Below are 26772 nucleotides of genomic sequence, written 5' to 3'. Positions count from 1 at the left end.
TCTCTGTCTAACAAAGATCAATAACTGAATGGCGGCAGAGTGCTACATTTCACACAGGAAATCCTTTAACAAAAGCAAAAGTCGTCTGAAGGTGTTGCTGTCCGGAAAAGCCTTCTGACAATTACAAGGATTGAAAGAGAAAAACCTTTTTCTCAAAGTCTAAGCACTCAACACTTCATTCTAATTGCCTCGGCGAGCTGGTATACTTCCAAAAAAGTGATTGCTGTAGGTGTTCATTTTCTGTAGTTGCTGCCTCCCTTAAAATGTCATTGACGTCATTGGACTTAAAACAACAAAAAACGGCTGACCTCAACAATTTGTCCCCGACCATTTTCATTCTGAACATAAATGAACAGTGCATACATTCACAACGTGCACGTATCCAGCACAGAGAGAATACGCAAAGTGAGTGGGCTAATTGCAGCTATTGAGCACAATGACAATGTGAACAACAGCACTTCAGCGGCCCGAGCAGAAGCAGACGTCATTAAACACTGATGGAGAGGAGAGACAGAGAGAGTGTGAGCGACAAAGACAGCGAAACAAAATGAAACATTTAATTGAATTCTCAAGGGCAGGGGGGGATTCAAACAGTGGCGGCTGGTGCAAAATGTTCTAGGTCGGGCCATCCTATCAATTTCAGCAAACATCCCAGTATGATTTAATGCAAAAAAAATGTAAGTATCAAACACGCATTATTACTTGGCAGTTAAATATTTAACATGTATTCCAACACGAAAACAATCAGTAAATCACACTTATATAATATAACATGTTCATTTATTGAGATGCCCCTATGGACCTTGTTATAGGAGGTAAAGATCAGGAGAAGTAAACATGAAGTGTAATTATGAATACTGATGTTAAATTAAGCTATGATGAGTTTTTCTCATCTTTGCACCTCTGCAGTCACTGAATGAGATTGGAGAAAACAAGCAAATCAATGGTGTTTTTACAGAGCGAGTGCGTCAGACCAAATGATGGAGAGAATCTCTAGAGGCCATGGACGTATGTGTGCTTGGCACTCTGCCAGGTTGTGTAATGATCACATGCTTGAGACTACAGATGGATTTTCAATTTACAGGTAATGTCACGGTGCCTTTGCAGAGGGAATCACAGAGGCTTATCTTTTTTAACCAGATCATTGTCATCACTGCTATCGATGAGCTCAGAGCAGTCATTTCAGTGTTTTGCAGTGTGATCCTTTTCCACAGGAAAAGCATAAACAGACATTTTAAAGCTTTGAATAAGTCCCCTATATAATGCAATAAAGGCATTAATGGTTACCAAAACCTTAAATGGACCGAAAGAAACTTAGGTTTCCTCTGTTTTTTTGTTTCTACTAACTGCAATAACTGACAAACTGCAATTTTCCTTTCCCTACCTGCGGTCACTATGGGGGTAGGAACTCACTTTCAGTTACTTATCCTGAGGTTTATTTTTTAAATATTTTTAAAGAGCTTTTGCTTGTGTCAGAGTGGCCCAATGAACGGAAATATCAGGTACACTGGTACCAGCAGAAAGATGACTGAATAACTCTACACACGTATTGACTTGAACACAGGGTTTGGTAAACAGTCCAAAAATACTGGCACGGGTTTCCAAAAATCGTAAGCAATGTATGAACTACAGAATGGTTATATGACCACTAGGAATACAGCTGCACAGCGATTTTTCTCTTTGTTTATTGCAGTTGCCTCCAGCCATTACTGAGCTAATTGTTCCCCTTCTCTGTTTGTCCAAAATATGTTCTTCACCTATAAATGTGTCAGTCCGTGTCTTTCATTCACATTGAGATGCAGGAGCATAAGACTTGGTCACAAGAACCCGGTGACAAATCATTATGGAGCGAAGGATGTTGCTGCTGAGAGATTAGCGTCACGCAGGTCTGATGACGCACATAACCCTGCAAAAAAAAAAGAAAAAGAAAGGTATGCTCGGTGCGGCAGAGAGGGAGGTGAACAGCAGGAACGTGGATTAGTGAAGCTTTCATCCATGCAGGAGGACAGAATCATGGTCTGCATGCAAAATGATCAAAAATGAAATCATTTGAAAGTTTCTGCAAAAATGGATACCACATGGATTCTGTGCACACGGGCGATGTCTGAAAACAGCAATTTAAGAAAGCACTGCATAACAAAACGAGGCTTGTTTATGTCTGACAGACTCTCAGAATGACACAACTGCCTTTGGCCAGGTCAGCACGAAACGCAGGCTGCAACAGATCTCCTGCGTCACTGAGTGAGCATCAACCACTCTGATGTTTTGAATGACCGCCCACGCCTCTGCGCACTGCAGCCTGTCATACACACATACATGTGCATACAAACACACACCCTGCATGAAGCAGGGTGTGTTTGACATGCTCTGTTTGACACAGTTTGCGTGCTCTGTTTGACACAGCAGCTCGTCACAGCCCTGTTGCTGTGGTGATGTCCTTCCCAGAAAAAATGTGATGAATTTGACAAGTGGAGTGTGAACGCTGAAGGCAGCATTCAAATGAACAATTAACAACATAAAACAGACAATACCAATGCACAAACACAGGATGTCACTGCAAACGAGTTTATATCAAAAGGTTTAAGTGCAAGTCATCGTCACAAAAAGGGATAAAAGAACTGATAATTGATCATTTTGACATTTTACTTAAACTGTATCTGATTCCATATTGCAGATGATACGGCTGTGTCCTGCTGCACACACTAGTTAAAACAACTTAACTCCCATTCAGTCTAACCGACTATTCCCTTGGCTGATGGCACTTTGTTCTTTGATGATCTTGCAAGATAAACAGGAGGCACAACTCCTCTATAGAGTCAAGTAGAAAGGTCAGGTTGAGAAATGGGGAATACATTAAAAACGGAAGCTGCATTGGTTTGAGAAACTCAGACAAAGAGCACAGACAGTCTCTGTGGCGTTGTAATTACTATAGCTTACACTGGCCATCGGTGTATAGAGCGTCAGCTTCCAGCAGCAGCTCAATACAGAATACTAATGATGCAATTAGTGTAACCCAGCAACAGGAAGTTGGCTGCCCTTGAGGGGAGAAGAGAGAACAGAGCTGAATACATCGCTCTGATACCGACGAGCTTTAGTGGCTGCTGTCAGGCGGGCCAGGCTCCCTGCTCAGACCTGAGGGAAAGAGCTGGAACAGTAAGGCTCTGCGGGCTGCCTGTACTGACAACAAGGGAGGGGGGGGGGGTAAAGCTGGCATGTCACGGTTAAGTGCTGCAGGATCATTACAGGTTATCCCTATGATAATCAAGACAAAGCGCCACTTCTGAAGGTCCCCACATCTGTTTGAATGCTGCCCTGGCAGGTTCTGACCCTGCAAATTTGCATTCAGAATATGTAACAAGAAGAAAAGTTGCAAAGCTAGGCTGAGAGCAGTCGTCTTTTGCAGACTAAGGCAAGTAGCATGCAACTAGGAGTAGAATCAATAAAGCATATATATGTTGTGAACAATTTACTTGCACATGCTGAACAAAATGACAAAATAATTACACAAATATAGCATCTCTATATCATCTCTCCTAACAACCTCCAAAACCCTGGGGTCTCCCTAAGACTGAACCGAGTACGGTGTAATGTAAAGTGTTCCTCTGTTCACAAGCCACGGAGCTTGTACCTTATTTGCAGTGCTGCACACATCTCCAAAACATCCGACTGAGTCGTTGAAACAATGGGGAGGTGTGTGCAGCCATCCAGAGGTCTGAAACCAGGCAACCCCTCTCAGTACTGACCTACAGATATTGTCTGTCAGTTATATGGCAATTAGTTAACTCTCAGATATAGACAGAAGCCATACAGCGGTCTGCTGTGGTGTAAAAGACCATTAGGACCAACTATCTAGACAACAGAGCTGAAGTTATCGGATGCCTGTTAATTGGACTTAATGGTACCAATTGTGACTCTGCAGAGTGCATCCATTCAACCCGATTGTCCCTGCTCTCACATCTCACATGGAGTTGAATGACACGTGTCCTGCATTCTTATGAGCCCATGTGGAAGCTCGTCCTCGAGTGGCAACTTGTTCGATAAAACACACTCTGAGCTTTGTACGGCACTTTCGCTTAAGTGCAGCTTTCAGCTTGATACGCTCATTTCTGAGGCCTCGCACCCATTATCCCAATGCTGAGGGACAATCAAATGATAGACACAGTGTCTGTTTTCAACAGCTTGTATACATTTTTATTTATTTTTTATTTTCTGAAAGAGTTGTCAAGCCCATTGACAGTGCTGACACGTCGGAGTCCGTATCTCCATTCATGTTTTGAGTCTTGGCTTATGGAAAGGAGGAGGACTAAGAGGAGGGAGGTTTACTAGTTGTCATGCCTCGCACTACCAACGCTTCATTTGAGTTTTATTTTTCATCAGTGGGGATGACAGTAAACACACTTATTAGCATAATATTTTTCATTGAATAAAACCGGGAGTAGGATAACATGAATGGGATGTGTACTTGACACGGAACGTGGTCGTACTGTATAAGAACTGCAGCTCATGACAACCCTCGGACAATCAGGTCACCTTTTATAAAAGTTCAGACCCTTACATATTCAATCACCGGTTACCTGCCGTTTCATTTAAGAGGTGTAAATACATTTGGAATTAAATCCAAAAGCGATTGAGGCAATGAAAGTCCAGCTCCAGAATGTCCTTTAAAGAAAGTTACTACGGTATATACTTACTTTTATGTTCATAATATTATTTTGTGTTTGTACTAGAACGTGTTTACATAATGAAGCCATTGCCCAAGACCCACAGGTGGGTCGAAGGAGATTTTATTAGGGTCGCCAAATAAATTTGCAGAATATTCGCAGAAAGAAAAGTCTTTTGTTAAATATTTATATCTGCAGTAAACCTTTGAGCCACATGAGGGGGCTTGAATGTTCGTAATGTCCTGATAATTGTAGCCTACTTATAACATTGAATCTAAAATGAAAGGCTGGCATTGTTTAACGGATGATAAGAAATGAAAAGTATGAGATGGCCTGTGTGCCCCTCATTTATAAAATATTTATGTTTTCAAGAACACATGCATATAAGAAAGTTGTGATTTATCGAACATATTTTTCATTGAAATGGCGGGAGTACCTTTTCAAGATAATATCAGGTGATGTGGAAATGGCGTTTACGCACTTCTCGCGATTTACAGATATTTATTGTGATTTGGGTCGCGATGCTTTGTCATTTTTAAAAAGTAGGTAACTATAAAAAATACAGTTTCTATTTTATATTGACTGTGGTAAGGGCCATGATAACCGTCAGGGGCCCTGATTTGCCAAAATTGCAACGCAAGAGCAACTATTTCAGACAAATTGCAATTCAACTGAGCAACAAGATCAGGTTCAGAAAAATATGTATGCAAATCAAGTGATCATAACCGGTAACACCCATTTGCCAAATCTTTCTGTGCAACTGCGTAGTCACACCTGCTGAACATGTGCTCACGCTGGGTGCACTTTAAAATACAGAGATGTGCAGTTTAAACTGGTATGTTCAATTTAGCTGAATGTTTTTAAAAAAGGTATGTTTAGCATAGCTTATTTTTTGATTTGCCTTCCAAATTAAGCTAGAATAAATTAGACGCTATCGTTAAGTTTGTCAGTTTTGCTGTTGTTTTGTTCATGGTGGGTGGTAAAACAACAGTTGGCACTTATCAGGGAGAACAGAACATCTTTTGTATTTTAGTGGGCTGAGCTGTCAAATGTTTTTCCAGTCAACTCCCTTTAAAGTATCCTTGTGAACACCACTAACAATTTGGCAAATATCTAAATAAACAAAAGTTTTGTTGTAACTTAGTTTGTGTCACACTTTTCAAAACCAGACGGGGCTCAACACTAACCTGAAAGTGGTTGTCACGCTGGCGATCAGGCACCAGCTTTTGTTTACTGAAAAAATGGTTGCCGTTCTTCGTCACTTTTTATTTCTTGTTCTCCCCACGTTTCAAATGTTGGTTTTCTGGACATTTTTGCTGATTCCTGCCACAGATCCATTGGCCTTTCAGCATTGAAGTCTTGGATTGTGGGTCCCTCCAGTGACACCCGCATCATCTTGTCCATCACCTATAGTTTCAGACATGACCTGTCTTGATTCTGCTCAGACAGCTGAAGAGACTGCATGTTATGCTGTTTGATGGCCCCGTTTATTTAGATGTTAAAAAGTGGTTGCCATTGATGACAACCAAAATGTCAAGAATCGTCGCCAATTTCTCCGAATGGTTGGCAATGGAACAACTTTGTTTTCGGGACGACATGACGTTGAAATGAGACTTCAAGCTACAAAATCACTTTGTTAAGTTGATAAAGAACATCATGGTTGGGCATGAAATAACTACAAAGGTTTAGATTTAGGCAAGAAAACCATGAACGGTAAGGTTTCCGCAACAAAACCACTACCACATATCTACAACGCCGTGTCGAATATCGGTCTCCCGGTTCAGCTTTAGCGTGCTCCGTTTTTGACCACAGTTCCCGATAAATACATGTCTTCAAAATGAGCCACTGGTTGCCCACCACCAGTGATCATCATTATTGCCTGGGAGTGGATTCAATGAACTATTCTTAGTTGGTGTAACTAATAATTTACCAGCGTGGGGAACTATCTTTGATCACAATGCCTCTGCCAAGATGTTTCACCCAGAGTCTGCTTAGTACATCATTCGTGGTTTGTATAGGACCATTATGAGCTTGCCAGAAATAAAACTAACAAAGGCAGCGTTACAGACCCACCGGTGGTACATGCATCAATAATAGCCCCTGGGGTGACATGGCACTGGGTCATCATGCCTTTGACGTATTGACCCATCCCAAGATGAGAAGAGGAAACAAATACCATTTCTGTGACTTCATGGGCAATTTACCTTTCCTTCAGCACATCCATTTTCAGCACTATGGGGGGGGGGGGGGTATTTCTGTTGCTAAATAGCATGCAATTGACCGTGTCTAGTTTGTACCTTTTTTCCTTCCTGTGGGCAGAAAGCACATGCATATAAAAAGGTTTGAGTCATTCTTAATGTCAGGTGGCTTAGTTCGTCTGGGCGCACCAGGGGATCATTATATGTGCAGTTATTGTATTTACTGTAGACGGTGAGGCATATAGAGTATGTCATACATCTCAACTTTTGAGTTTTGTCCACTCTCTCCCCTCTCTTCTTTTCTCTCCCTCCCTCTCCAACAGGAAATCTCTTTATGGAGCTCCAGCAGATAAGAAAACCTGTTTCCATGGGGACTGCAGTCTTTTACACCGGCTAGACATGTGTGCGTCACGCAGCTCGAAAATAATAAAGTTTTCCACTTTGATATACCAAGCTGTTGACACAAGATGAATTGCTCAGGCTAAATCGACCAATTTTACCGCGACTAATCAATGGTGTAAAAACATCAATTGAGAGTTTAAATTGTTGCAGTGTGTCTGCAGGGAGATCCATTTAAGACTGAGCAATATGTCTTTCCTTTGTAAAATAACAGTGGATGCATCCCAGACTCACATGCCAAGGTATTGTATGCATGCGTAAATGAAAGCAACACTGCACTTTGCATAGGCAGCGAGTACACAGCTTGCCAGTGTTGGAGAATTGTTTGCTGCAAAAAGTAGTTTTTTCCACTAAAAGTCAGTGTGATCAGATTGGAGGTTTGGGTGCAGGACATATAGGAATGCTGCTCATCAAAAGTTAATTTACCTTTTGGTTTTTCTGTAAAAATGAATGCATACTGCCACCCAGTGTAAGCAACAGGTTTTCTGAGAGCTGTGTGTGACTCACACTAAGCTGTGCTTGTAAAATGATACTTTTACATCTTCATGAATTAGATTGCAGTGCTGTGCTGTCAATTACAGCTGCGTGTGTTTCGACTATTACAACACTATGTACAGTATATGTAAAGACAATATTAAATGATAAAGTGAGACCCTTCAGGCAGCAGGATATTCTGTGAATGACCCCAAACAGTGAAAGAGCTCCACTTATCAGTATGGCGCAATCAAGGGTTTTACCAAGCTTGACTTGGTCTTTAACAGTCAGAACCGGATATGCAATTAACGCCTCCTCCTTCCCGAGCCACTGACTTTCTAGCAGTGACTCACTAATTGCAGACAACCATTGTCAACTACACCGAGCGGGCACGAGGGCTTCAGAATCTATTCAGCACAATACAAATGGAAACATAAACTGACAGCATTGAGAAAGCTTTCCTTTTCTTCTTTGAGACAAATGATGTTTCAAAAGGGCAAATGTCTCAATTTGACCAAAAAACACAAGAAACAAAACGTTCCATCTATCCGCAAAGGATTTGTCAATAGCTTAGTTCCATATGAAATACTGGATCAAGTTAAATTGACTTTACTCCACGGTCCACCTCAGTGAAAAGTAAATCTCAATCACTTCATAAACATAAGCGCCATCCATTCACAAAATGTGCAAATACCTTTGAGCTTTGATGATTAGCACTAGAAATCTTGGCAGACACTAACATCCTAGTAAGCAGTGTAGCTCTCCGTGTACTGCTCTTGTAATACCTACGCCAGAGTTCAGCTGTGGAGAGATCTCTGGACAGACAGACCTTGAACCTGCACCAAAGTCTCCCTGAGCATATAATTTATGACACAGTCAACATCGAGCTCTGTCATACAGTACACCAGCGGTTCCGAAACTTTTTAGGCCACGCACCCCCTTCTACATCCCGACCGGGTTCACGCACCCCCAACCCAACAGAGCCGCATAAAAATCGGACGAATGAGAGAACAGTTTGCTCGCGCGTGGCGTTTGTTTACAAGATAAAAAACACAAAAACTCTTCCTGCGCCGTGCCTTCGAAAAGGTAACGGACGTAACGTTACGAAGGTAACGGACGATTGGCCAGATTGGCCACATCTGTAGGCTCGTCTACTTGCAGAGAGTAAAACTCACTCTTCTTCACGCGACCGACCAATGCAGCCAGGATGTCTTCGGACAAAGCATCGATGCGCGCGACAGTGTTGTTGGACACCGGGATCACGTCCAACTTTTTCGCTTCTCTCTCTCCAATCATACATTCCACCATCTCTTTAACATTTTTCCCTCTCCACCACCGCCTCTCCTTCTCCCTATTACGCAGTCAGAATACTACCACAACACACCGCCTGTCTTCGGCAGAAATGCGCTCATCCACGCACGGGAACAACACCAAGTTGTAATATAAACCTCCATAACACCCCGCCACTCTCGGCTCATACCTCCCCAGCAACGAGGCACATCACCCGGTCACAATACCTCCAGAATGTCCCCCGGGTGAAATCCGGGACTTGGTTTTATGGTTCCGAGTGGCGGGCGCTCACTCGTTGACGCCGGGACGCGAGGTCTCCAGCCGTCAGGTCTGTCAGCCCTCGGAACAGGCCGCGGGTCAACAACTCGTGGGTGGCGGGGTAGAGGCGAGGCAGATCACAGAAAAATAATAAAGACTAGAGTACAGCAAAGATATGTTGATGAGAAGCGTATTTGTACGTCAAACACAAACGTAATCAGGGAGAAAATACGTTCGTGGTAAAACGTAATTGAGAATGCATTTTAGTTTTGGGGGAACGTAATTTTTAGGAGACAGGACTGCACCGCCATTACATTTTTCCTCTCGCGCACCCCCTAGAGGCAGCTCGCGCACCCCCAGGGGTGCGCACACCCCACTTTGGGAATCCCTGCAGTACACCATCTGACTGAGATATTTGACCTGGTACTGCAGGTAGAAACTTTAACTGAAGCTCCTGCGTAAGCAAACCTGTTTAATCTTTCATGGCATGAGCCGGCTGCTCTGAGACCAGAGTCAGGGAGAATATCTGAGTGGAGAGAAATGTCTTCAAACTTTTGACAAGTTAGTTGTAATCCGGTGGAAGTTTATATCACTGTCTTACTGTCGACTGTGAGCTCTAAAGCATCCTTGTCGCCGCTCAACTGGGACGGGCCGTCCAGTGCATGTTTCCAAAATGATGATGATTTTTGCCATAATCAAGCAGCCCTACTCGGAGGCCTTCAGCAGGGCCGCAGCTAGGGTTTTAGAAACACTGAGGTAACTCCCCTCCTCACTAAAGAAAAGATTCTGGTGAAAAATAATGTACTCTTTATTTATTTATTGCCCTAAAAGTAATCTATGTTTTAATAATGTTTTGGTTAATTGTTTTTGATTTCCCAAATGAATTGGAACTATACCGGATGTGTGAACGGATGCATGGACGGATTAACAGATCGTTGGACGGATGGATTATGGATGCAATTTAACACACAGAGAACCCTTCTTGTTACGACTTTTTTAAAACCTCCTCCAGGAAGTGTCCTTTTCACACTAGTGACTCACTAATACAGACACTCAAAATAAATCAGAGGGGGCAATCTGTTCAGTTCAACAGAAGAGTCAAAGCATTATTGAACAAATAACAGCTCTTTTCTTTCTATAGACATCAGTTATCTATAGAAATGACCATGCCTCATGGCCACTGAGGGGCAGATAGACTAACTGTATGTGTGAATGAATGAATGAATGAATGAAAGCTGTTTGGGTGCTTCACTTGTTGTCAAAGGCTTTTCATTTCTATGTTTTCTGTGTATTTACCATCATTTAATACGGCAGCTTTATGTTGAAAGGGAAAGTCATATCTCTTTTCTTTTCTTTTTTCTTATGTGTCCAGAAACAAATTTGCACACCTCCTTAAAGCCAGTTGAGGTCACAGGAAGCTCGCCGAGGGTTCTGAGTGCAGCCTGACATTTTACTGGGTGAGAGAAATGGAAGAATAAGAAGGCAGAAAGCATTTTTATCTGCCGTTCTTGGCTGGATCAAGAACGAGTCTCCACTCTGCTGTGTTAGCCATCATCTAAAATCAAAAGATGAATACAGGATGCTTTGAAAACACTTTACCCTCCTATTTTGCATTTATGAGCAGTAAACACGTAATAAACCGTCAAACTTTAACAATATATTTATAGGCGGCTATAAGGACATCTGTATTAATTGCTACATATATATATATATATATAACTCCTTGTATGAAACATATATGACTGGTGTAAACAGTTAATAAATGATTCATAACACCGTATAACACACAGCTATGATCATATCTGATGATAGATGAATACAGAACTCCTTGCAGTGTTTAATACAACATTTGCATATTAACTGATTGTACACATGTACAGTTAATAAACGTGTTCTAATCTGATGACAACATGTCATCTCAGTGTATTCAGTGTATGGAGTTCGCTCAGTTGACGGTTGAGAGTGGTATTTGTGAATAAGTAGGTACTTCATTGTTGAATACAACAATTATGATAAGTACTTCCTCAATGGATGTGATATCTGATCAAATAAACAAACAACTGCCCAGTGGTTGCTGTGGTGTTTGAGTTCGTAGCTGTGACGCTTCTAAGTGGTTGTTGGCTGTTCGTGATGTTCGGGACGGCTACTATGAATAAATAATTCATATATTGTTGATTAATAAATATTCATACGGTATATTATTGACAACTACTTTACCATATTGTCAATCATCAGGATCCAGTCATTCAAATGAGTTATAAATGATGTTAAAAAATAAACTTGTGTACGAGTTTACATGTAAACTGTAGCGTATTTAGCTACAATAAGAGATTATATAGATTATTGGGAGGAATTAAAACAAAGTGTATCTGTTATAAGTTACAATCACGATATGAAAAGATGAATCATGTCCATTTATATAAGGTGCAGTCATTATTAGGGGCTCACTTTACCAGAGAGTGAAATCAATAAAATCAGGAACAATCACTGATAAGCTATGTTCTTTCACATCCCCTACTATACAAACACACAAACCTGCAGCAAGAGCCCACAACAGAACAGACTGAGAACAAACAGAATGAACAACAACAGCGACACAACCAATAAGGGGAAAAGACAGTTACATACAGTACAGGTGTGCAACTCATGAAGAATGAGAAAGCAACCATCCAGAAGGATTATGTTAATTGTGTTTATTTGATAACTGATTCTAAATAGCATACTTGAGAGAATGCACATCAAAGAAATGACAAAATACATGTAAAAAAAGAAATTGATTACGTCATGGGGTTAGCTGGAGGCAAAACAAAGAACAGCTGGAGGCAAACCCATCTCCTCAGAGTCGTGCACTATGGATACACTTTGAAAATGTCATCTTGCTGTGTTGTTGGGCGCCAGAATCGATCGGATGATAAACGCAGATTTTAGTTTCCAGCGAGCTGCAATATTGGCGAAACGTTTCAGAGATTGAGAAAAAATGTTGTTAACCTCCAGAGCTGTCACAGCTACTGCACTGAGCTTAGATTATTTTCACTGCAGCAATATTGGCCTTGATTCAGACAGTGATGAGTACTAGGAAATAGGCAAAAAACAAGAGTGATGGAGGCCGTGATGTTACGCTGTGCCACCACCAGATGGCAGTCAAATTGAATCACTTCAAACGAAATGGATCGTAGACCATCATGGGATAGATCCCAGCCCTAATCAATCAATCACTCATTCAGTCAGTGATACGTTTTTGGTGTAGTTGATTAACGTGCTTGCATGCTTATTGTTTCCAATATTTGTTCTGGTTTAAGACCATAATCATGTTAAGAGATTTAGAAAATATGCCTATCAACATATACTCAGCTGTCAGTTTATGTGGTGCAGATACAGGAGCTAAAACGAATACAGTCTACAACAGCCACGCAATACACCTCACCCTCATGAAGGTGGTTTGGTTTTTGATTACGACTTTAACTTGGCAATTTGGGTTTTTTGTATGCTGTAGTTTGTTGCTCTGTTCAGTTGTATAGCGTGATACAGAGAAGATGTTTATATTTTTTCAATCCAATTTACATAATTGGGGATGGTTCTATTTATTAAATGAATAACGTAATTATTGTATTAAATCATGGTCATAAACTGTATATATACAGATATATTGTTATGGCCCACGTTAGATTGTAGCGTCACTTCTCTGTGCTTGTAACTCAGACTTCTACCAGCGGGTGGCGGTGATGCGCCGTTAACATTGAATATCGACAACATCATGAAAACCAACGAAGAAGGCCGACACCCCTCCGGGTTCAGTCTGGGCTTGGAGTTAAAAGTAGGCTGCATATCCCGGTCACTGGGGGGGTAAACAAGGTAGGCAGACAAGACACGTCTCCCGCTCTTTGACACGATCGTCTGTATATATAACTATATCCTTTTGATTTGGGTGGCTAAGTATGCTAGCTAACAACTTTCTGCTCGAGTTGACTGACATTAGCTGCAAAAACCTGCTGAGGCTAACGTTAGCTTAGCCAGTTAAATACTGCTAACCAGGACAAGTTAAAAGTATCTGTTGACAAACGCGAATGAATCCCACACATGCAGTTGCGTCTCCATCCGTCTGCACGAGCTCTTTATAACAGCGTAACGCTAGTTGCCATTAAACGTTGGTCGTGTTAAATGTCTGTCACACTACACAAAGCATTCGCACCAGTAATTATTCATTATTTGATATTGTAACGTCTTATGCAATGCCGCAAGTATATTCGACAGCAGCACAAATGACTAATCTGTAATATTACTGTTATGTTGTTGGGATCACGTTTTCCTTTCTGCCCTCAGGTTCCAGCTGTGTGCCGTCTCCACAACATGACAGGAGCCACCTTGCAGCTTGCAGGCGAGCAACATCAGACTTGACAATAACATTACAGCTTCGTTCCGATGTCAGGAACACACTAGAAAACCATCAGGAGGACTGGAGCCGATATACCCCCGACAGGACAGGACAGTCCGGATCTCTCTTCTTTCTCCACTTGAGACAAATGGTTTTGAGTCATGGATCAAGGTGTTGTGGACGGTCCTGTTACCCTGGTCATCAGGGCACCCAACCAGAAGTACAATGACCACACCATCAACTGTTGCCAGAACTGGACTGTGGAGGAACTCAAAGCGCACATCTCCGATGTGTACCCAAGCAAACCCGTGAGTATTGTCTTTTGCTCTTGTCCACCAGGACAATGCCTGTGGTCCTCTGGTCCATCCTGCTGCCCTTTGTCATTCAAGTCAGCTGATCACCTTTTGTTGAATCACCAGAAAGAGCTCAACCTGTGTTGTTGTTGTTTCACCTGTACTGGGCAGCCTGAAACATGAAGTGAAACTGGTGACATAACCATGAATAAAATGTTCCCCATGACTGCTGGGTCCCCCTCATGTGATATGTATGATGTCTGTAGAAGTTAAACCCAGGAAGTGAGTTGTGTGAGATAAGATCAAAAACACTGTTTCCTCCTGTTGAATGTCCACTCGGAAGAATAATGTAGAAGAAATGGATTTGGCTGGTGTTGTAACAGAATCCAAACATGTTCAGATAGCCGTCCCTCTGAGTTCATTACTGTTGAATTATCAGCGTCACATAGACCGTGTGATCTATTCTATTGATCTATTCTCTGAAGTGATAGTAGCTGAGAGAGCCTTGGAGTCACAATGAAAGGAAGGCATTTAGACTCCTGCTGTATTCTGCAACTAATCACATTTTGCTCCCTTTCCTCACTGCCCGGGAATAGTTCTGATGCAATCGTTGTATGAAACACACAGGAACAAACGGCTCCCTTAGAAAGCTCTGGAGTAATCTCTGTAAGGGCTCCACTTAAATTAGGAGGTAGCGGACATTGACTGTGACATATTTTAACAATGAGGCATCTTGAACCCAGAACAAGTTTGCCAGGTTTGAAAATAAAGGCCAATCAAATTCCTGACTGGTCGTACAGTGAATGCAGGCTTGAGGAGGACACACTCTGACCTTGTTCCACCGCCAGGTTAATCCACTGTTAAAACCCACTTATTCCTTTTGAGGTGACTATAATCTCATCCTCATTACTCGCTCACACAAAGTATCTGTCTTTTGCTGTCGTAATCTACATTTCAGAGTTTGCTGTTTTTTGATGCTCGTTGTTGTCGACATTGTTGCCAATAGAAAGGTTGAAACTAAATTGAATGAACTGTGTTCTATTATCTCCCGTGACCTAATTATCCTCACACTTCCGGATTTCTAGAGCTCCAAAGACCAGAGGCTGGTGTATTCTGGGAAGCTGCTTTTGGATCACTTTACCCTAAAAGATGTGCTCAGAAAGGTAGGTTCTCTCTGTGGAGGATTTCACATCCATTCGAGCGACGCTAGTTTAGTAATTCTTAAGCTACCGAGAAGCACACAAGCTGCCTGAATCTCTGCTTCCACCAACTGCATATTATCAGCAAGTGGACACCTGTCAGACTCCCATGGATTGTGCTCGTAAGATAAATCGTACTGATAGACTGATATATTTAGACAATAATGTTTTGCTTGTAGCAACAGTTTGGGAAAGGTCCCGTCCTCTTTAAACAAGACAAAGCGAGGTTTATAAAGCAGTAGTGTTCCCGGTTTAGTCGGGACTCTTACTCGGAGCCCTGACCTCTTCCCCGTGGAACACCTGTGAAGCTGCTACATGGTGGTATATGGTGGTATTTTATTGAGAAAATCAACTAGACGTGTTGTTATACTCCATTTACTGATATTAAAACAACTCTTTTATTTCAGTTCCTAAAGCAAATGACACCGTACATCCGTTAAGTTCAGAAGTTGCAGTTACATGCAATACTTTGACTGTGTTTTAACAATGAGCTGTGTTTGCTTCTGCAGCAGGACGAGTACCACATGCTCCATCTGGTGTGCGCCTCACGAACCCCCCCCAGCTCCCCGAAGCCCCCCCGCAGCCGCAGTAACAAGCCTCGGGAGAGCTCGGCCGGTCCCGCGGTGGGTCCGCCACGCGCTCCTCACACCTTTCCATTCATTTCTTCATTTCATCATCAGCGCATTTCCTTTCATCATCCAGCTCACTGCTGTGATCTACGCCTCCTTGAGGATTTAAACGAAATAAAAAATTCAAAGAAAACGTGGCTTGCCTTTCTTTCAAGATGAACCATAACTTTGGAACTTTTTTTCCTGGTTTCAGCCTCTTCAAAACTCTACTAGTCCTTCTACTGGTCCACACAGCCAGCCACCGCCAGCAGGGAGCAGTGATGGACTAAGACAGCGAACCGGACCCTTCCCTTACCAACAGATGTATCCGCAACTAATGCACAGGTAGGCTCACTACAGCAAGTAAGGAGTTTCAGAACAAAGGAAAAATAAACCTTTTGAAGGGGATAATTTGATGAGCATTGCTGCTCCAAGAAAAGTCCTGTAATGTCTGAATGATGTCACAAGGAAGATTAGCATAAAATACTCTTCCACGGATTTATGGATCAAACTGTACTGCAGCATATGTCTGAAAAAAAAGATCCGTAGTTACAAAGAGCTGCTATTGTTTTGAAATGTAATTAGTTTAGCTTATTTTCCAGTGCAAAGTTAGATTTTCTGGACATTCTGTACATAATTACCTTTTTGTAACACAATGTCTGTGTTTCCAGCTGGAATCGGTACTCTCCACAGTCAGCTGCTCCCACTAACATGCCCGCATACATCAACCCCATGACGCTGATGTGGTGGCAGCAGTTGTACGTCCGGCAGTACTACATGCACTAGTAAGTCCCCTCATGTGTCTTAATGCGTTAACCGATTCCCTATCCAGCCAATAGTAAACGACCCCCCCTCCTCCCCCCCCCCCTCCAGTCAGCTACTGGCTGCCTCCTCTCAACACCCCAGGCCGGACCAGCCCTCCACTCACTCCAACCAGCCCGACCCTGTGAGCCAGCGACCTCAGGCGGACCGCCGAGGCAACCCGGAAGTCCAGATGAACGCCCAGGGAGGGGAGGTCCTGAACGAGGAGGAGCTGAACCGGGATTGGCTGGACTGGGTGTACACGTTCTCACGCGCTGCGATCCTCCTCAGCATCGTGTACTTCTACTCCTCCTTCAGCCGCTTCGTCATGGTGATGATGGCCATGCTAGTGCTTTACCTGTGAGTCTTCCTGAGTTATGCTGCTGTAGATTGATTCGGCAGTCCGGGCTTTTGGTTTATATTGTACATAATGATTCCTGTCTTTTGTTATAATTATCACAGACCTCACTTTTTGCTCAAAATAATGATTAATAATGAATAGATAGGATGTTAAATGTTACTGGCAGGATGTACAAAGTTTGTAATACGAGTTGTTGTTGTTGTTGTTGTTTTCTTTCTGCAGGCATCAGGCCGGCTGGTTTCCCTTTAACCTGGAGAATGAGCTCCAGCTTCCTGGAGATGGAGCCAATCAGGACGACGTGGAGGGAGAGCTACAGAACCAGGACATACAGGAAATGGTAGCGTCTCAGCTTTACCGAGAACATTTCATCTGTAGCGAAAGGTTGTATTTGAAGTGCAAGTGGTTCACCGAGATGCTAGTTTACAGAAAATCTAAATACATCGAAACAAGTAAAAGTGTTAGTCGGGCTGGAATGTACTCGAATAGAAGTTTAAAAACAGAGCTGAGTTTTGTTGCTGTTTAAATAAATTGCATTAAATGTCACCGACCACACCAGTGTGACACATGACCACTGATGTCCGAACCAACAGATTATCAATTCTAAATATATGACCTTCCTCAGTGCTTCCTCGCTAGAATTAACCAGAAAAGAGGCCGAACTCAGACAATTAAACTGAAGTAACCAAAGAGCTATTTACACCTCGGCGGGTGCAACAACAACAAGAATTATTAATTCAACAGCATAAAGGCTGATGACATTCTCATCTGGAGAGCGACTTTCATTTGTCAGGAAGTCTGTTGTACTCACCCGTCTGAATGTCCTTCTGCGAGGCACTGCAGAAGAACTGCACTGGAGTCCTCTTGAATCTGCTTCTTTGCTGGATCATTTTCAAAGCATGTTGTAACCCGTCCACTCAGCCAGTCTGTCCCAGTACAACTAGTCCACTCAGCCAGTCTGTCCCAGTACAACTAGTCCACTCAGCCAGTCTGTCCCAGTACAACTAGTCCACTCAGCCTCTCTGTCCCAGTACAACTAGTCCACTCAGCCAGTCTGTCCCAGTACAACTAGTCCACTCAGCCAGTCTGTCCCAGTACAACTAGTCCACTCAGCCAGTCTGTCCCAGTACAACTAGTCCACTCAGCCAGTCTGTCCCAGTACAACTAGTCCACTCAGCCAGTCTGTCCCAGTAAAACTAGACCACTCAGCCAGTCTGTCCCAGTACAAATAGTCCACTCAGCCAGTCTGTCCCAGTAAAACTAGACCACTCAGCCAGTCTGTCCCAGTACAACTAGTCCACTCAGCCTGTGTCCCAGTATAACTAGTCCACTCAGCCAGTCTGTCCCAGTACAACTAGTCCACTCAGCCAGTCTGTCCCAGTACAACTAGTCCACTCAGCCAGTATGTCCCAGTACAACTAGTCCACTCAGCCAGTCTGTCCCAGTACAACTAGTCCACTCAGCCAGTCTGTCCCAGTACAACTAGTCCACTCAGCCTCTCTGTCCCAGTACAACTAGTCCACTCAGCCAGTCTGTCCCAGTACAACTAGTCCACTCAGCCAGTCTGTCCCAGTAAAACTAGACCACTCAGCCAGTCTGTCCTAGTACAACTAGTCCACTCAGCCAGTCTGTCCCAGTAAAACTAGTCCACTCAGCCAGTCTGTCCCAGTACAACTAGTCCACTCAGCCTGTGTCCCAGTATAACTAGTCCACTCAGCCAGTCTGTCCCAGTACAACTAGTCCACTCAGCCAGTCTGTCCCAGTACAAATAGTCCACTCAGCCAGTCTGTCCCAGTACAACTAGTCCACTCAGCCTCTCTGTCCCAGTAAAACTAGACCACTCAGCCAGTCTGTCCCAGTACAACTAGTCCACTCAGCCTGTGTCCCAGTATAACTAGTCCACTCAGCCAGTCTGTCCCAGTACAACTAGTCCACTCAGCCAGTCTGTCCCAGTACAACTAGTCCACTCAGCCAGTCTGTCCCAGTACAACTAGTCCACTCAGCCAGTCTGTCCCAGTACAACTAGTCCACTCAGCCAGTCTGTCCCAGTACAACTAGTCCACTCAGCCAGTCTGTCCCAGTACAACTAGTCCACTCAGCCAGTCTGTCCCAGTACAACTAGTCCACTCAGCCAGTCTGTCCCAGTACAACTAGACCACTCAGCCAGTCTGTCCTAGTACAACTAGTCCACTCAGCCAGTCTGTCCCAGTACAACTAGTCCACTCAGGCTCTGTGTCCCAGTACAACTAGTCCACTCCGCCTCTGTGTCCCAGTATAACTAGTCCACTCCGCCTCTGTGTCCCAGTACAACTAGTCCACTCAGCCTGTGTCCCAGTATAACTAGTCCACTCCGCCTCTGTGTCCCAGTACAACTAGTCCACTCAGCCTGTGTCCCAGTATAACTAGTCCACTCCGCCTCTGTGTCCCAGTATAACTAGTCCACTCAGCCTCTGTGTCCCAGTATAACTAGTCCACTCCGCCTCTGTGTCCCAGTATAACTAATCCACTCAGCCTGTGTCCCAGTATAACTAGTCCACTCCGCCTCTGTGTCCCAGTATAACTAATCCACTCAGCCTGTGTCCCAGTATAACTAATCCACTCAGCCTCTGTGTCCCAGTATAACTAGTCCACTCAGCCTCTGTGTCCCAGTATAACTAATCCACTCAGCCTCTGTGTCCCAGTATAACTAGTCCACTCCGCCTCTGTGTCCCAGTATAACTAGTCCACTCAGCCTCTGTGTCCCAGTATAACTAGTCCACTCCGCCTCTGTGTCCCAGTATAACTAGTCCACTCAGCCTCTGTGTCCCAGTATAACTAGTCCACTCAGCCTCTGTGTCCCAGTATAACTAGTCCACTCCGCCTCTGTGTCCCAGTATAACTAATCCACTCAGCCTCTGTGTCCCAGTATAACTAGTCCACTCCGCCTCTGTGTCCCAGTATAACTAGTCCACTCAGCCTGTGTCCCAGTATAACTAGTCCACTCAGCCTCTGTGTCCCAGTATAAGTAGTCCACTCAGCCTCTGTGTCCCAGTACAACTAGTCCACTCAGCCTGTGTCCCAGTATAACTAGTCCACTCAGCCTCTGTGTCCCAGTATAACTAGTCCACTCAGCCTCTGTGTCCCAGTATAACTAGTCCACTCAGCCTCTGTGTCCCAGTATAACTAGTCCACTCCGCCTCTGTGTCCCAGTTCAACTAGTCCACTCCACCTCTCTGTCCCACTGCGCTCCTCAAAGTTTCCAAACGTGTTGAGTTTTTTAATGGCAAAAAACGAGCAGACGGTCTCACACTCCTGACTGAGGGTACACGCTCCTAAGTGAACGCAGGACTCCCTGCTGGAGGATCCACCACGAGCGTTTCAGCATTTAGCTCGTGAGACAGACCCAGCATGCACCTGTTGATGATGATTCGAATCACCTGGTGGTTATTAGTTAGAGGGTCAATTCATCGCAAAATCAAAAATACATAATTTTCCTCTTACCTGCTGTGCTGTTTATCGATCTAGATTGTTTTGGTGGGAGCTGCCTAGTTCTGGAGAGATCGGCTGTAGAGAAGTCCGCCTTCTGCAGAATAGAATGGGACTATATGGGTCTCGGCTTGTGGTGCTCAAAGCCCCAAAAATTACATTACATCACCCTTACATACACCATATTTGATTGCCTTGTTGTCCTTTTTTTTTTTTTAACCGTCCATGTTCCTCTTATGAATCGATTTCGTCCCGTACAGGAAGGAGTGATGGACGACGGCTCGGACGACGACGGGGAAAGTGGAGAGGAGGGAGCGGAGGATCCAAACAGCGCCCCCCACGCGGGCTTCCTGTCCTCCACGTGGTCGTTCATCATAACCTTCTTCATGTCTCTCATCCCGGAGGGACCGCCAAACGCTGCTAACTGAACCACGAGCCACCACGGGTCTCCACAAGGGCTCATTCTTTCTTCTTCAAGAGGACGAGCATCCCGCCTGCTTAGAGAAAACCGTTTCTGTTGCAGCACCGTGTTATAGTTTCCCATTGGTGTACTTCACTACCAAGACTTTGAGCCAAAACAAATGACTGATTGGATGTGAAAAGAGGAAAAAGGGTCAGAACATTTTGAACTGTCACAGTGACACGGAAATTAGTTTAGCTGCTCCACACAAGGATTGCTAGTGATGCCATGTAAACATAGTTCAAATAATGATTGATTCTGCATTATTGAAATAGGGACAACAGGCACATTTATACAGAAAAATAAGACCTTTCTTTTTTTTTTAAAGAGCCACTTTAGTCCAAAGGCTAAACTTCAATCCTGAGTCAGCGCCTGTGATAATTAACATGAGTGATGAATTTCATAAAAATGTGTCTGAACACATTGTGTACTGTGTTGAAGTGTATCTCAGAGTGATGTTTGCTACAAAAGTGTGATTTCTTCTCCTTTTTTTTTTTCTTTTTTTTTTTTACTGGAGTGAGAGCTGAGTGAGGTAGAAGAATTGATCTTCCACCTTTACTGGAGTGACCAACAGGACGGTCGTTGATGGGACTGGAGTCACGTGGCATCGAGCGAACAGGAGACACTTTGCACTGCCAAAGTTCACATTTCATGTTGGACAAAACTCTCACCTCTCTCGAGTGTGTGAAAATGGCTGATGCTGTTACCTTTTGACATGTTCTGTACCAATAATAATCAAGTTCATTAAACCTTCATTCATGGCAATGTAGTCATGTGGATTAAGATGGATAATGCTGTTTTTTTTTTTTTTTTATTCCTCCAGATTATAACTTTAGCTAATAGCAATGCACACAACTGACTTAATTGCCTTTGGCCACAGGACAGATGCAGATATTTACGTGCGCGCGCCTCACCAAGCCTTAGTGGGTGATGGCAGGAAAAGTGCGGTGTATTTAGTGACATTAATGATAGCTGCATTCCACTTCCTGGGACACTTCGGGGCACCGAGCAATCGTTAGTTCACGATTGTGCTTTTTTTTTTCCGACTATGACAAGTGAACAAAAAAAATGTCTGCTGTGAATAACAGTCCATTAGATCTCTCTGTAATTGTTTTGCTACAACAGTGAGGGAAATGTCAAACACAACCTGTAGCTTTCATGCCCACTCAGGCCTGAGAGGAGTAATTCGTCAAATAACCAGGATTACACAGAAACTCAATGTGCCAGCAGTACTCGGCTGTGGCGTGTCGGCGCTGGGTTGGAGTTTTACTTTTTTGTGATTGCTGGATTAAGAAATCTGCCACGGAATTAGATTAGGATTGTTTTTATTGGCTGGCTGGAATTGTTAAAATCTAGCATTATTCTTTTGTTTTTTAGATTTGGTGGTGATTTTCAACCTGGTGTGTAAGACAGATCTCTGCTGCCACCTTTTGTCGTAATGATGAAAATGTTACAAATGGGACGGTCAAGAACTTCCCTACGACACACATTTTCATAAAGACTGCTTCAGATTGGGTATTTAAGAATTGTAACTAAGATATGTACTTTGTGGGACATTTGATATACATAATAAACTTAACTTGTCCTTAAACTGGAATACCACCCACTATTTTCATCATTGATTTAAACTTGTCAAACAATGCAATAGTTTCTAAACCACAAAAATAGCTTTTCTGTGTATCAGTCTGATTACTTATTGGCCGACATCCGATACTGAAGACTAGTAGTATTATATCAGATTTTATTTTGTTACTTTATTTATGATCAGTGTTGATCACACCTGGTTCTATTATTCTTAACTATTGTTCGCATGTGGATTGTGTGATGCAGCGGTTTGGAGCCCAAGACAAATTTCCTTATATATCTGCGTAAGCTAAACTAGAAGACTGATACATCTGCAATAAGATAAACTAGGAGAGCTGCCTGATGAATTGGTCCAGTCATAGTTTTGACTGTACAGTACATTGTACCTCAATCAACATCGTCTCCCTAAAGCCAACAAATGAAGACAGAAGAACGTCACCATGTATTCACTTTTATTGCTTTGCACCAATCGGTCATGACAGAAGATGCATCATTCAGTCGAACAGGACGCCATGTGCTTCGCTGATGTTGTGCGTCTGTACATCAGAACTAATGCATTTTTACCAAGTAATGGTCGAGTGTAAAATCTCCACATTTTTGTTGTTGACATCGAAGATCCGCCTCTTTAAGTTTATACATCAACGTCAAAACCGATGTCATGTGAAAATAGGTTTTCTTCATCAAAATAAACATTCTGAAATGATAAGTACTTGGTTGGTGGATGTTCACTTCGCTGTGTTGATTCTACCGATCAGCTCACACCTTTCTTTTTTTTACCTCAATGAGGTGTAAGGAAAGAACTTGTGCAATACCTGTGACTGAATTCAAATTCAAGATCTTTTGAAAATAGAGGTTTGGCAAAATGTCACAGACTTCATTTTTGACGGTAGGAAAAAATAAATAATTTGCCATTCACTGATCAATTCCAAAAAAAAGAAACAGTACCTCAATAGCCACAACGGAGAGTTTACATGTGCGCAAATACCAGAGCTGCGACAGTAGCGCACACACGCACACACACACACACAGTATCAGGAGTAACATTTGCAAATGGAAGATAATTTGAGTTACATCGTTGGAGTCGGTGGCTCTGGCTAACGACTTCTCACAGACGTGGAGCAACACTAGGACAGACAGGTTCACTGTTGTAAAGTTATGATGATCCGTCTTTGGCATCTGTGTGCCATCGGGTGTTCTGAACATACATCATCAGTACGCCACTTTCAACATAAAGCGCTTCGACAAGGCACGTAAGCGAGTGTCCGTAGAGTCGCTGTAGCTACACGCACACACACACGGAGCCGCTGAAGTGGCCACGAAACAAATCATTTCAACATTTACTCTTTGCCTGAATAGTAGCCAGGTTCCGAGTCCATACATTGCACGGTATGGAATACTTATTGCTAAAACAGGACTGCACTTAGCAAAATTAGAACAACTTCATAGAATATAATAGTTTTTTTGTTTTTTTTTACATTTACTGTAGAAATATTTTACATGAAATGATTTGCACCGCTAAACATACCAAGTTATCTTTACGCCACGCACACATACAAACTATTACCAACAGTAATACAGACCGTATAAAAACCGGTGCATCTAACTGGGTCACAAATACTAGTTTTTTATTCAACAACTTATTGTATTTTATGATTTACAGCATTTGTTAAAATAGTTGTGATACCAGCAATGAAAGGAATACAGTAGACAGTTAATTCTCACTGCCTTGTGACAAAAAAATATAAATATCAAGTGACCACAGTCAGAAATCATTCAAGATTCCTGAGTTCTTTAACTGACATTTGAACAACAGCTCTAAAGATAATTAACGCAGATATTAACACACTATAATCCGTTTTTTGGTAAGAAACTATACTGGCAAAGTGCTTACTGTACAGTACAGACTTCATATGGCCTCTGAAGTAAGTTTCCTATAATGTTACAAATTAAAAGAACACAGTATACATACATACAGAATATTTCTATAAGATAACATACAATATCAACAGTGAGGTTTACAGTGAAAACAACCGACCAACTTATGAGCAGCGACGTCAATACTGAGTGTTCCCCGGCAGACAGAGATGATTCATGAGCAAATTCTACAAAGATGTGTGTAGTAGTGTGGTGGAGTAGTTTCTATCTGAATGTACCTCTGTTTTGGTTTGGTTCCTATACTGTGCCATACAATCTGTGAAAAAGAATCAGCTGGCACCGACGGTACCTGAATGGCTTTCATCAAACAAGTTCTGAAGCTGGTGTAGTTGGGCGACGGGTCTTAATCCAACCGAAAACACATGGAAACAAACAGCGCAGCAAAACTCGTGGTGTATGAGCTTCGAAGGACCCCAAAATGTACAGTACGGTAATCAGCCAAAAACAATAACCGTAAACAGAAATCAAGAATATACAGCGGGATAAAAGTGAAATTCAATTCAACCAGCCCACGATCCCCCTTCCTTTGGCATCTGTGGTTTTAATGCGTGACGAAATTGCTGGTTTGAGAGACTTCCAAAACAAGTGAGCGCCGGTGGGCAGTAACAGCGGGATTCCTTCATTCCTCGGAGGTGCATCGCGGCAGCCATAGTGCACACGCGCTGCACACTTACAAGACTTCAGGTGGAGGAGGACTCACAGCCCCGGGGGAGCTCGCCCGCTGCCCCCAAGATGGGAACGCTGCAGTTATATGCCCCCTTATGCCATTAAGATGGTGCTCGTCAGCGGGGTAGGGTGTCGCGTGTGTGTGTGTGTGTGGGGGGGGGGGGGGTTGGGTGGGTTCGGTGGTGAGGCATCAAGACGGGAGGAGGGCCTCCGTTTATCACAGGAAGGTCTCGTTAGTGGAGCTCCTTCCTGGTGTTTCGGGGCTGATGTCGACTCTAACACAGGCCATCTTCTCCTGGCTGTTTCAAAGACATGAAGAAGACAGAAACGATGAGCGCTTGTGCTAATTCGCGCTGCGGCTGAGAGCAACTTTTTTTTGTCACGGAGAGGAGTGATGGTGCCCAATTAGCAGTGCTCTTAGAACAAGCTTTTAGCACCGACAGTACACCTCGAGGACGGGGCGTTATGTGAGGACTGTGTTAAAATATGCAGCTCTTAATAGAGACAATTCTAGATTCAATTTGTCAATGTTTTATGGATTTCCTCATAAAGTTTGAAAGTATTCATGTTAACATAATCCAATTAAAAGCTTTAGCGACAGGAAACAAGAAGGAACGCTTATCTTTCCTTTTTCCAACACTGTATGGACAGTTATCCTGCTTTAGATATTAAGCTGATCTACCTTCCAGGCAGCAATACACTTCAATTTATTTCAGGGGAAATAATCTTGCAGAGTCATAAAATTCATATCATATCAAAAGTAATGCAGTTGGGGGGGGGGCTGTGGAAAACTCCAGCAGATGGCATAGCTACCTTTCACTACGCTTCACAGGTTGGCTACATGACTCTGCACTCGAGTTCACTGCTTTCCACGCTGACGGTTTGTCCATTTCATCAGAGATATTTACAACCAAGGGGTCAGTATCAGAACTGCATGCGAAAAATGTAAACACACACACACACACACACACACAAAGAGAAGACAGGCATGCAGATGGCAAATCGGCAGGAGAGGTTCAGTGCAGGACAGTTGAAACAAGCGGACACAAACGTGCATAGAAATCAGAGATTAAATCAGCAGCACAGAATGGCTGAGCAGACGGGCCACACACAGTATGATCCAGATTTACGTGGATCAAGAAATGTGGACCTTTTGCATTAGAGGCAAACGTTATTAGTCATGAGTTGATTGCGTACACATTATCAGTTCGTTAGACACGGATACGATTATTTTAACGAGACAAACTTTTGATCACGGACTATTTTTACCCTCAACATAAAAACACCACATCAACACACACAGCAGTGTGTTTTAAAAAGCCATTGTTTCTGTTTTGACTGACAGTTTTGGCCATGCGACAACTGTCTGAGTATCAGTGAGGAGGGTTAGAACGCAGCCATGTGGGTCAGATGTTTGCCATCAGACACACAGCCCTGCTACCTCTTCTTCCATTGGGAGGCTGTGGGTCACTAGTCCTATTCTGTAAGATCTGTTCAAGATGGACATAACAACACACAGCTGACTACCAGTGACAGCATTGCCATTACAAGGTGTACATGACCACATGATGCATCCGAAAATGTGGCTACAGCTCTAGTTTATTGTTTTCTCCAAGTTTCTGGAAATGTTTTCAGCCATAACAACTATTTGTATTAAATGTCGTCCATAAAGCATAAAAAATGTGTTGTGTTGCCTCATAAGGGTCAGACCATAAAATCCCCATCTCTGTGTGATTCCAAATAGAATAGAC

General features: G+C 43.1%; 2 protein-coding genes across 10 annotated transcripts in view; one reads left to right on the top strand and one right to left on the bottom strand.

Annotated features, from left to right (window-relative positions):
* Positions 1 to 13048: 13048 nt before the first annotated feature.
* LOC306791722 (homocysteine-responsive endoplasmic reticulum-resident ubiquitin-like domain member 2 protein) lies at positions 13049 to 22325 on the top strand. Its single transcript, XM_079288588.1, has 9 exons — positions 13049 to 13132; positions 13601 to 13960; positions 15031 to 15108; positions 15654 to 15767; positions 15967 to 16097; positions 16424 to 16537; positions 16626 to 16913; positions 17137 to 17251; positions 20637 to 22325. The coding sequence occupies exons 2-9, from the start codon at positions 13814 to 13816 to the stop codon at positions 20802 to 20804; spliced, it is 1155 nt and encodes a 384-aa protein (XP_079144714.1). The 5' UTR covers positions 13049 to 13132; positions 13601 to 13813; the 3' UTR covers positions 20805 to 22325.
* A 532-nt stretch (positions 22326 to 22857) lies between these two features.
* The window catches only part of LOC306791690 (sodium bicarbonate cotransporter 3-like), a 39486-nt gene continuing 35571 nt past the window's right edge, over positions 22858 to 26772 (bottom strand). For 7 of the 9 annotated variants that reach the window (XM_079288535.1, XM_079288538.1, XM_079288540.1 and 4 more), the window contains one exon: positions 22858 to 25320. In XM_079288535.1, coding sequence (XP_079144661.1) covers positions 25239 to 25320 — 82 coding nt within the window. In that variant the 3' untranslated portion in view covers positions 22858 to 25238. Of the gene's footprint in view, positions 25321 to 26462; positions 26512 to 26772 lie in introns of all 9 variants that reach the window. The other 2 variants (XR_013772768.1, XM_079288537.1) reach the window with 2 other exon arrangements.

The sequence above is a fragment of the Melanostigma gelatinosum genome (genome assembly GCF_949748355.1).
Source record: "Melanostigma gelatinosum genome assembly, chromosome: 17".
Taxonomy (NCBI): Eukaryota; Metazoa; Chordata; class Actinopteri; order Perciformes; family Zoarcidae; genus Melanostigma; species Melanostigma gelatinosum.
This window is presented reverse-complemented; position numbering and strand designations above follow the sequence as displayed.